Genomic DNA, 12,134 nt, shown 5'->3' on the forward strand with positions numbered 1-12,134 from the left:
AAAATTCTAGCAAAATGCATAGCGCAAGGAATTAAAAAGGTATTGTCGGATATTATTCATCCTAATCAGACAGGTTTTCTACATGGACGATAATTTGAAGATAATATAAGACAAGTACTGGAAACAATAGAACACAATGAAAACTCTGGGAACCCAGGCCTGATATTCATACCTGACGTTGAAAAGGCTTTTGATAAAGTACGACTGGAATTTATATATAAATACCTGGAATATTTCCATTTTGGAGAATCTCTTATACACTGGGTTAAAGTTATGTATAGTAATCCTAGGAGTAAAGTAGTAAATAATGGCTACTTCTCAGAAAGTATTAAACTGTCAAGAGGTGTAAAACAAGGTTGTCCACTATCAGCATATCTATTTATTATCAAAATGTTAGCTATTAAGATCAGATCCAAAAAATAATATCAAGGTGCTAGAAATCCAGGGGTTAAAAATAAAGATGGCATTGTACGCTGATGATTACTGTTTTTTAAAAATACACAATTTGGATCCCTCCACAGCCTCATAGAGGATCTAGATAATTGTTCTAACCTCTTGATTACAACTAAATTATGATAAGTGTACTATATTATTGTGTAGTTTATCAATAAAATGGTCTGACAGTGAAGTGGACATATCCCGAAAGAAATTATCTCATTACAATACATTTTTAATAGAAAGTTAGCTCTGACGAATGCCGTGACGCCGATACGTAAGCTTATTAAATATCAGTGAATCTATCAAGAGCAGTGTGCGGTTTCCTTTTTCCTTCAATAGAAAGTTAGCAAAAATAGATAAGAACTTGCTACCATGGAAAGGAAAATACCTGTCTATTTGTGGAAAAATCACCCTGATTAACTGTTTAGTCATTTCCCAGTTTACCTATTTGCTTTTGGCCTTGTCTACACATAGCAGCTTGTTTTTAGACCTCTCACTAAAGTTTTCAGTCTTACAAAAGTTATACTTAAATCCAAAATTGTTCTCTAGCAGATTAGTAAGAATGTCTCACCCAATGTTAAAACCTTTCTGGCGCAAGCGTTCCGCTAGCAACCCACCTCGACAACATCCGGTGAAATTGCAGAGCGCGAAATTCAAATGACAGAAATAGAAATATTTAACATTCATGAATATACAAGTGTCATACATCAAAATAAAGCTTAACTTCTTGTTAATCCAGCCGCTGTGTCCGATTTCAAAAAGGCTTTACGGCGAAAGCACACCATTATCTGAGGACAGCGCCCCGCATACAAAAGCATGAAAAACATTTTTCAACCAGGCAGGTGCGCCACGAAAGTCAGAAATAGCGATATAATAAATGTCTTACCTTTGAAGATCTTCTTCTGTTGGCACTCCAAAAGGTCCCAGCTACATCACAAATGGCCATTTTGTTTGATATATTCCTTCTTTATATCCCCAAAAACTCAGTTTAGCTGGCGCGCTTCATTCAATAATCCACCGGTTTCCCTCCTTCAAAATGCATACAAAATGAATCCCAAACGTTACCAATAAACTTCTCCAAACAAGTCAAACAACGTTTATAATCAAACTTCAGGTACCCTAATAGGTAAATAAACGATCAAATTTAAGACGGAGAATCGTTATTAACTTTACCGGAGATAAACAACAAAGAACGCACTCTCATCCACACGCATGAAAACACTACAGCCAAAATGGGAGCCACTTAGAAAAACTACAAATTCTAGCAAATTGTTCCAAAAACAAGCCTGAAACAATTTCTAAAGACTGTTGACTTCTAGTGGAAGCCCTAGGAACTGCACTATGGGAGGATTTCGCCTCATAATAAACATGACAGCCATTGGAAACAGTGGTAGGCTGAAACTTTTTTTTTTAATGGTTTGTCCTCTGGGTTACGCCTGCCATATCAGTTCTGTTATACTCACAGACATTATTTGTAACAGTTTCAGAAACTTTAGAGTGTTTCCTATCCAAATCTACCAATTATATGCATATCCTAGCTTCTGGGCCTGAGTAACAGGCAGTTTACTTTGGGCACGCTTTTCATCTGGACGTCAAATACTGCCCCCTAGCTCAAAGAGATTAAAGAAAGTCATTTTTCCCTTTATTCAGATTAAAACCTCTTTCTGGTTATTTGAAAATTAAATAATCTCCAAAATATTGCTATTTTTAAAACAAGCCATAGAATTTGGTTGCAATTTCAGTTCAATCCACCAGAAAAGACAGAACACATATTAAACAACTATTATGGTTAAACTCAAATTTACTAATTGATTAAAAAAAACGATATAATCTTTGTAAATTATGTCATAAATAGGGCTGGTGGAGTTATGTCACACATGCAGCTAACAAACATACAGTATATGGAAATATTTGCTCTACTTAAAATTAGAACCAACTAATTGAAGCATTACTGCACAAATGGAAGAGGGAAGTAAAAGGGGGAGAAAGTAAGGGAGGAGACAGGAGGTGGGGTACAAGTCAATATTAGGAAGGTGTTCTTAATGTTTTGTACACTCAGTGTATATTATCCATGTCCTGGTTCAGCCACGACTCTAAGAAACATAGAATATTACAGTTTTTCAGGTCTTGTTGATAGGATAGTCTCGAACAAATCTCATCCAGTTTGTTCTCCAGTGACTGCACATTTGCTAATAGAGCAGAGGGCAATAGTTTCATCAGGATGCTGCCTTGCCTGCCTCTCTTTCGCCGCCACTTTTTCTTTCACATCCCGGGATTAAGGCCTAGTCCGGAGTAAGCAGAACGTCCAGATATGCCGACTCGTTGAAGTAGACATGTTAATCCAAATCAAGGTTTGTTAATTCTGTTCTGATGTCCAGAAGCTGGTTACGGTTATAGGAAATGATAGCAGAGACATTATGTACCAAACAAAGTTGAGATCAGCATAAAAAAAACACAGAATTGGTCAAGAGGAGCCCGTAAGATGGTTACTACCCACCGCAGAGCCATTGTGTGTAAGCGTAAATAAGAACTTGGAATGCTTTTCCAGTGTTAATTTTCTAAATTGGAATTACTTCGCTACTATGGCATATTTATTGCCTTACGTCCTTACCCCATTTGCACACACTGTATATAGATTTTTCTATTGTTATTGACTGTACCTTTGTTTATCCAATGTGTAACTCTGTGTTGTTGTTTTTTGTCGCACTGCTTTGCTTTATCTTGGCCAGGTCGCAGTTGTAAATGAGAACTTGTTATCAACTGGCCTACCTGGTTAAATAAAGGTGAAAAAAATATATACATGAGCAAGGTTAATTAATCTAAATACTGCCTTGAGTTCCTGACCCATGATTAAAATTCACACAGATGACAGTGAGCATTTATTCAAGCCACAGCATAACAAAGTTTGTAGATTTCTGCCAACAGCAGAACTGCAATTATCCTGCCTACTTAAAATTCTTTAGCAATCACCTCACCAAATAGGCCACCTAAGCAGACAGGCATGATGATAACTCACAAGAGATGACATTGGGACAGCTGGATGGCTAAAGCCAAATACTGTAAAGTTTTAGCTGCAACTCCCAATACAGTACTTAACCACGCATAACAATATCATAATTCAACATGGCCTTCTAAAATTGTGAGGACATTTCTGACATTTCAGAGGGTTTTCTAGCCACCACTGTTGGTTTCCAAACTGAGCAACCTGAAAAATTAATTATTTTGTCCAGCATGTCTAACGCAGGTTGGCTTTTATTGTCATGAATCTTGCTTGCCCTGGAGGCAGAACTGAGTGATTTATTCTAAATGGGCCAGCTGCAAAGTCAAGATTGTCTATATCGTAAAGTCATGAAAACAAAAATGTGCTTTTTGGTCTTAATTTAAGGTTAGGGTTAGGCATTAAGGTTAGCAGTGTGGTTAAGGTTAGGGTTAAGGCTAGGGTTAGGTTTCAAATCTGATTGTATGACTTTGTGGCTGTGCCAGTTAGTGACCACTCCGTAGAGCTGCCTACAAGGCAAGATTCATAACAATAAATACCAACCTGCATGTCTAGCATGGGTATCCCTCCCAAACTTATTACATAATTATTTTGACTCAATCTGACAATCGCTCAGAAAATCATGTTTTCATGTTTCCCCTGAACGTCAAGTTTCTATAATATTCTCAGCCATAGTTCCACCAGGTGCCCCTGGCCTGGCCTATGTAATGCTGTCCAGACACACAATCAGCAGGCAGATGTTATTCTCCCCTGGACACATAGTTATGGTTATCAAACCAGGATAACATTAATTACTGTCTGTATGTCTGGCATTCAGGCTTCAGTAGTCTGGCTTTGGAGTGGTGCCCCTCAGACCCAGACAGCACAGACGCTTTGATCTGCACTCAATGACACGATATAGGAACAGAGAGCAAACAGATCCCGTTCCTGTCCAAGACAGTTAATTATACAATTAAAACATGACATTACATACCATAATTTACATGGTTAGTCATTGGAATTACTTTGTTCCGCTGTCACATATCAAAGCCTTAGTAACAGATAGATTAGAAAAACATATTTATGGAGCTGTTACCTCATGGATATTGACATTTTTTTAGCACAATAATTATCACTCAAATGTGAATAAATACATTTAAATAAGGTTATGGTCGATATCCTGCAATAGAGCTTTCTTTAGAGATACTGGAACCAGTATCTTTACATAGGCTAATTGAAAGTCTATTCACAGAAAAAGCTGCTCAAGCAACAGTGTGCTAAGTGGGCTTGGGCTCTGCAATCCAACCTAACCCAAGGGACCCTCTTGTAACAATGTGGGCAGCCGCCCCTTGCTCTATTCAATGAACCAACATGGTTGCCAAGAGGCAGAACCAGACTTCATGAAGGAGTTTTGAACACACCAACTCAACTGGAAACACCCTACATAAATGACTGAGCAGAACGAGACACTTCAGGTCTTTCCCTTTGGTGACCAACATCACTATGGGATTATGTACAGGTCATAGTAGATGGGAAGGGGTTCTCAGAATGACACAAAATTATTCCGTTCCTCCCTCATTCTCATACAGTCCAGTCTGTAACTGGCTCTCCCAGGCCAGACCAATCAATTCTGACCCTGAGCCTGTGGGCCTGTTCACTCGCAGAGCTGCACTGGGAGCAGCTGGATGAAATGTGGCTCATGAGATCTTATGGTAACACAAGCACTATTAGAAAACATTATCAGCATATTTTCCCTTCACATATGGACAGCGTTGTATAAGAGCAGATATTATGGAATGTTGGAATGAGGTGGTGACATTGTATGGGAAATTATGGTAATTACTTAACTCTGTGTTTACTGTCTGAGGCTACTATGCATATTATGTAGCCTATATGAACCAAATTCTATACTTATTGATTTTCACAGGTACAGCAGATAATTAAGTGATAATGCCCGAGTAGCCGGTGTTTGGAGGATATACTTGCATGGGTGTGGCAAACCGTGCCAATATATCTCCCAAACACCGGCTTCGAGGGCATTATCAATTTTAAACAGTGTTACCAACATATTCAAATAACAATTGACATATTTTCATAAAAAACGTAATTATTTTGATGAATTTATTCATACTATTTCATCATTTCACGAGATATAATCCCGACACAAATCTAAGGTTGCTACCCAAGCTGGCTGGTTGTTTGTTCTATCGGTTTGGTTGCCAGAGACGTGACCCAGTTGTTAAGTCTTTTTGTCCTGTATCTATGGACGTTCGTTCGTTCTAAATGTTTCACTGCCATATTGGCTGGCAACGTTCTTAAACCTTGATTGCTAGCTAGCCAACTACAGCTAACCTTTCAGGCATGTCAAACAGTGCAGCCAGAATAACAGAAAAGTAGCTCCATTTGTGTTTGTTTAAGCTGTTTTCTAGTGACATTTATTTGGATACATCCATAACAATGAGTTAATGATGCGTGATTTCCCCTAGCATAGAAATGTGCTCTCGCATCAGAGGAGCTAGCCAACAACACAGCTAACACAATCGCTTCAAACTGAAGCTGGAAAAACTGCAAACTATCTGCATTTCGTTTAACCTGTTTTCTATTGACATTTCTTTGTATATATCCTTAAAAATTATGCCAGCTGATTCATGATTTCAACTGGCTGAGAAAAGTTGTCTGCCTGTGTGTCTCATCCCGACATGTTCATTACTAAGGGACAGCTGGAGAACGAATTTCAATATTGTAACAATGTTGCAAATGTTGGAGAAACAGACAGCAAGGTTTATACAAATCTCCATTGTTGAAAACCAAATGCTAATCTAAAAGACATGGGAGACAATGTCTAGATGCTTTTATAGTGGAGATCAAGTTTATAAATTGCTTGGCTGGGCTGATGAGTCAGTGGATTGGGCAGTCAGATGGAATAGAGTAAATAGGCATTTCAACGTCATAGTTTTAGCCGGTGGTAACTTATGGAACAGACATCGGCTGGAATGCGGTTTTAACCAATCATCATCCAGGATTAGACCCACCCATTGTATAATTAAGCAATAAGGCCCGAGGGAGTGTGGTATATGGGCAATATACCACGGCTAAGGGTTTTTCGTAGGCACAATGCAATCCAGTTTATAATGGAGGTTAATCAACTCAACCTGCCTGCCTAGTGGTGCCTACCTGAGCCTCTTTCCCTCAATGATAGAGCAGAGAATGTTTTAGAACTAAGCAGAATTTCCAGAGTAAAACACATTATTCCCATCTTGCCTCAAAATGATATAAACTATTATTACGCTATAACTGTAATACATGCTTGTTTGTGGTGACAATGTAGTTTACTAAAAACGATCAACAGCTGCTCCAAGTGGCTGAGTATGGTATTACTGCATCGTGAATATCATTGTCTAAACAGACTGGGGTACAGAAATATGGGCTACTTCAGTTCGTAATATTAGCAGTTGAGTTAGAACAGTGCAGCAACTGTCTAAAATGTTTCATTCTATCATAGAAAATATTGCAAGAGAGATTCGTTTTTTCAGACACCTGTTGAGACAACACATTTGCCAATACCAAATTCATATGAACGTTTTAGATGGAGAAATAACATCAAAGAAGAACGATACAAAGTACGTGTGTGATACATTGATGTGCTCTGTCTTACCTTTCCCAAGATTCTCCGAGCCCATATCCCTTTCAAAATCATCAATAGCGGCTTCAAGAGAGTAAATAGCCACTAATGATATCATCAATTCTATCGGATATAACATAGCTCTTGTTCTGTTTAGATACACAACAGCAATGACAACAAAAGTAACAAAACATTATCATTAATTCAAATATCTTTGTGGAAAGACTCCTCTATATGTTAGGTTGTCAATATTACTTTACATCGGAAAAAAACGGAGGTATGTTTGTTGGTAAAGTGCTGTCTTGTTTTAGGCAGGCTCGAGATAGTTGATGCTTCAACTGTTTCCCGCGACTCGAGCATCACCAGGATGTTGAACCTTGTGTATTTTGGGAAATGTCTCCGCCCATTGTAGGCTGTAGACCAATGACATTGCGCCGTTGACACCTACAGAAGATACACCTTCACCCATCCATCCTAAACATCAACTGGTCATTGTCTGCTTATTTCATAAATAAAACATATTCCAGCTATAATACATATTGAAGCATGTTTGTTTCATATGATTTTTTTATTCAAGGAACTTGGTTGCATACAAAATGTAAATGTAGAAACAACTTCAGAATTCTAAGTCTGGCCAATAAACATAATCAGGCAACAAACAACTCACTTTCAAGACCCAAATAATGTCCCAGCTCTGTTGCATGGCTGGAACTATCAACATTGTTCAATACTGTTTTTATATAAAGTTTTTTTTTCAACAAACCCCACAGTTTATATCAAAGATCAGTAAAAATGAACAAGAAATGAACAGATGGTATCAAAAAGTACTAAGATTTACATGCACATACATTGTCAGAACATGCAAACATTATTTTCTCCAGAAGCCACATGTACACTGCAGTTGGTTTGCAGAACAAGAAATAGGAACAGTTCAATGTTTGGCAACCAACTGTTAGAGACTAGGGTGTGGATATGTTTCTTCTGAAATAAATAATACAGAGGCCACAGAGATGAAGGAAGAGACTGATAGTATATGTATGTTTTTGACCCGCCATGGCAACATGTCAAGGGGTAATCAATTAATGTATCTGTACAATAATGTGGAGAATTTGTTCCTGTCTTATACAAAATAAAACCATTACAGTTTATTCAATATTTCTGAACACCCTCCTCTGAAGCGATCACCCCTCTCAGGTGACCTGACACGGAACAGATAGAAATAAACATAACATTGTTTACTTCCTTTTTAAGACACAGGTTTACCTCTTGACATCATCAAAATGGGCAAATTGTATGCATGCAAATATATAGAAGTTGCTGTATTTCTAAATACTTTATGAATTTCCGCTTTACTCGGTGTGCCTAATGCATTTTTAAATACATTTTTATAATGATAAAAAAAAACTTTTTATATAAAACATTTGGTCACAATCATGCTGAAGAATGAATCTGGAGATCTCTGCACGTAAAGCTACAGAATGGATGAAGTACATGACCTTAGTGTCTTGTTGCATAGCCCTACTTTCCCTGTCATCAAAACCCTGCTTCTGGGAAATATGCAGTACAGAACCCAGACGAGTGTGTGGTCATGGCAACACCTGGTCCAACCTACAGTATCTCCGCTACTATCAGTAATTGAGCAACACCTTCACTGGAGTAGTGCATCCTTAATACAGCATACCTTGCTACATTCCACCCCCAATGTACTGTAGAATAGAAAAGAGCAGAATCTTTTAGCTATCCAAAAATTAGATCAACCATCCCAGGGCAACATTTTCCATGATATTATATTACTGTCCATGTATACATATTACTGTCCATGTATAATATTTTTAGCTTTTTAGAGGCAGATGTGAACCATCAACATCAGCGGTTATCATGGGATGGGTAGATAGAAAGATAGAAGGTGTGAACCAGATTTATATTATAATCTGACAGCTGGGAAATGCTCTTCTTAAAAATGGAAGCTTAGATCGGGGGGCAGATCTTAGTCACGTGGGTCCGAGCCAATAGGGAGACTTAAACCTTACCACAGAGGGGTCTGAGCCAATTGAGAGACAGAGGGGTCCGGTGTGCTGGTGCTAGGGCCCCAACTCAACACACTCTCTCATCAGGGATCTGTATTAATCTTTGCTTCTCAAGCACATCCATCCAAAAAGTGCACACTGTTTGTTATCATCAGATTCCTTATGTTCTTTACTAAGTCCGCAGTTCTAACATTGAAACAGAAGGCAATACAGAGGTTGCAATGCTATCGCAGTTGAGTATCCTCACAAGGAGAATAAATATACACTACTACATCTTCATAACTGTTGTCAACCAGGTTTATGATTTAAACATGCAGTTGTGTTACTCTGATAATGTCTTCCTAACTGAACTGATATGCTACTAATGCAGTTAATGCATGTTTGTTAAGTGTTCGTGATATATGCTTTTGCACTAGCTTTCATTGTACCCCTCAAATTGATTAAATTATTTACCAAAAAGACAATTAAACAAGAAAAATATCAGCAATCATAAGGTAATTAGTCATTTCCATTCAAATGTCATTTTTTTCTCAAATAAAAGTTAGCGTTTCTCAGATAAGGCTGGCTGTACATCTTGTTCTCCTGCAGAACTAGCCATTTGAACAAACTACTTAAGTGTTGACGCTTTCCAAAAACGGTTGACTTTGCATCTTTACTACAGTATATCTAAAAAGGATAGGCACTTTGTATTAAACATTGGAAGCAGAGAGTATGTAAGAAACAGACCTGAAATTATGACAAACTGCAAGCAATTTACATAAACAAAGGGGTTTTTACATCATACAAAAAATGCAGACAGTGAAAAGATAACATCTACAATAGTTTTATATAAAACAAATAACATTTCATTTCCATTCCTAATTTCTCTCTAGTAGTGGTAGTGAAGTTTGATGGTTAAACAGCAGCAAATCAACAATCATTGTCTGGAATGACAGCATCGATCCCTCTGCTCTATCAGGATGTATCTTCTGACAGGAAGGGAATGCCATATCATGGATTGGGCTACTGTAAATCCCTTTATATTATCGAATGCTAAGAGTCCCAAAGCAAAGCAACATCTGTTTGGGATATTTTCCAGTGTGTTTCTTAGGGAAGTTTCAATAAGTATTTCCTAATAATGTGTTATTACACGTGCTTAACAGTGTCTAGGTATTGTAATGGGACTTTCCATTGAGCCGATCACTCTGCTCATCGCAGAGACAGCAAAGAGGGCTGCTGCTCACCCATCTCTACTTTGTGTACCTGTAGGAGGGTTTCTTATGCCACTATCTGGGCCACTATCAAGACTGAAAAATAATTACATTTGATAAAGAAGCAAAGCAAAAGTACCCTCAATGAAAAATGCCATTGTCTTCAGTGCATAAGACACCTTACAGTTGGTCAGATCCAACTGAATTACCAACAATTCACCGAATCCACATCCACTTTCATGTTCATCCAGGTCCTAAAAATGCTGCTGCTTTGTTCACATTCAAATGAATTCCAACCCTCCATGATTTTTTTCCCATAATTAGCTTATCATACAGCAACAGTGTAAACTAAAGCCTTCAAAAAAGATGATAAAACTCATCACGATTCCTCAAAATGCATTAAAAACATCTGTTCAAAGCCATGCTAGCACCATTCATCCTCCTCTGCCTCGCGATAGTACCTGGGTGGCCTGGCACCAGAGCCAGAGCCCAGGCTGGCGTTGCCATTACCACCAAAGTTAAAGTGGTATCCGTTGGGCACCGCACGTCTCTGCTGGGGTGGCGGAGGCAGGTGGAGGGCCCCCGGCCTCATTTGAGGACGTGGAGTCCGAGGGGAGCGTGCTCTGGCAGCATAAGGGCTCAGCAGCTCATCCCGGAGGTTGCAGTACGGGCTACCCTGGCCCTGGGGGTCATTGTGACTGTAGCCCAGGAAGGGCTCAGAGCTGATGCGGGTGATGGGGGAGGGGATGTGATAGGTGCCACTATGCAGCAGGGCGTTGTGCTCAGACAGCCCACGGCTCAGCCGGCCAGGACTCAGGGTGGGCATGCCGCTGCCACACTGGGCAGACACAAAGTGCACAGGGGAGGAGTTTGCGGTCTTGAACGTCACCCCGGGGCGGGGGGTCAGGGGGGTCTGTGGGAGCTGCCTGCGTCCACGGCTAGGTGTGATAGCCCCTGAGGTCAACATCACTGGGCTGCCTCTAACCGAACCACTACCCTAGATGAAAATTGGACAAATCAATTTGAAACAATAAAAAAGATGAGACCGCACAGGAGAGGAGGTGACAGGAGGACAGGGTCACCAGAACAAAGGGAAGAGGAGAGATGGTGAGGAGAGAGAGCATAGTGGGAAAGGACAGACAAAACAACCAGGAAGGCCAGAGAGATGAAAGGACAGGACAGTCATTGATGGGAGGAAAAAGATAGGAGAAGACAGACAAAATGGACAGAAAATGGTGAAGAAGAAGAAGAGTGGAAAGAGAATTGAAAGGCCATGAGTGGTTGCACTAAAGGGCAGAAAGAAGAGAAAGTTGAGTTTCAGTGGAGACAGAAACAGAGAGCAGACAGATCATCACTAAGAACGTTGCACACAATATACACTGTGCTGTACTAAATCAGACAGACATAAACTTACTGATAATGTCTAGTGTGTGTATTATTCATTGCATACCCTGATTCCTTTCCATGCCCTGTCCATATCATACCATGCCCCACGCTGCCAGACCCATACTCTTTCCTGCCCTGCCCATATCCTATCCTACCCTGTCCATGCCCTCCCACCTGCTTGTTGATGCTGGGTTCCTGCACCTCACTGGGGGAGGTGGCACAGCTGGTGGTCGCAGACTTGGTGGTGTGGCAGTGTTCCCTGCTGCTGTAGCGATCGCAAGAGTAGTAGCGCTGCTTCTCCCCCGCCGTCGAGTGGTTCTTCCTCTCATGGGAGCGGCCGCGGTCCTGCACTCTGTCTCTAGACGAGGGCTCTGCAGCCGGGTCTCCTGGTGCACCTTAGTGGAAATACAAACCAGGGTTAATGTTAGGCCAGGGTTAAGATTGAACCGGGATGTTGACATGAAGCTAGAGTTAGGGTTGAAGTTGTGGTTGAG

General features: G+C 39.9%; 2 protein-coding genes across 6 annotated transcripts in view; both read right to left on the bottom strand.

The window, feature by feature from the left end:
* si:dkey-61l1.4 (collagen alpha-1(I) chain) overlaps positions 1-7,378 on the bottom strand; it is a 77,295-nt gene extending 69,917 nt beyond the window's left edge. The window contains exon 1 of the mRNA XM_055918471.1: positions 7,071-7,378. Coding sequence (XP_055774446.1) covers positions 7,071-7,176 — 106 coding nt within the window. The 5' untranslated portion in view covers positions 7,177-7,378. The remainder of the gene's footprint in view (positions 1-7,070) is intronic.
* A 208-nt stretch (positions 7,379-7,586) lies between these two features.
* The window catches only part of LOC129853307 (voltage-dependent N-type calcium channel subunit alpha-1B-like), a 193,199-nt gene continuing 188,651 nt past the window's right edge, over positions 7,587-12,134 (bottom strand). For 4 of the 5 annotated variants that reach the window (XM_055919204.1, XM_055919202.1, XM_055919201.1 and 1 more), the window contains 2 exons: positions 11,815-12,035; positions 7,587-11,251 (listed from right to left, as the gene is read on the bottom strand). In XM_055919204.1, the coding sequence (XP_055775179.1) occupies positions 10,679-11,251; positions 11,815-12,035 (794 nt within the window). In that variant the 3' untranslated portion in view covers positions 7,587-10,678. The remainder of the gene's footprint in view (positions 11,252-11,814; positions 12,036-12,134) is intronic. The other variant, XM_055919203.1, reaches the window with a different exon arrangement.

The sequence above is a fragment of the Salvelinus fontinalis genome, chromosome 4 (assembly GCF_029448725.1).
Source record: "Salvelinus fontinalis isolate EN_2023a chromosome 4, ASM2944872v1, whole genome shotgun sequence".
NCBI classification, from domain to species: Eukaryota; Metazoa; Chordata; class Actinopteri; order Salmoniformes; family Salmonidae; genus Salvelinus; species Salvelinus fontinalis.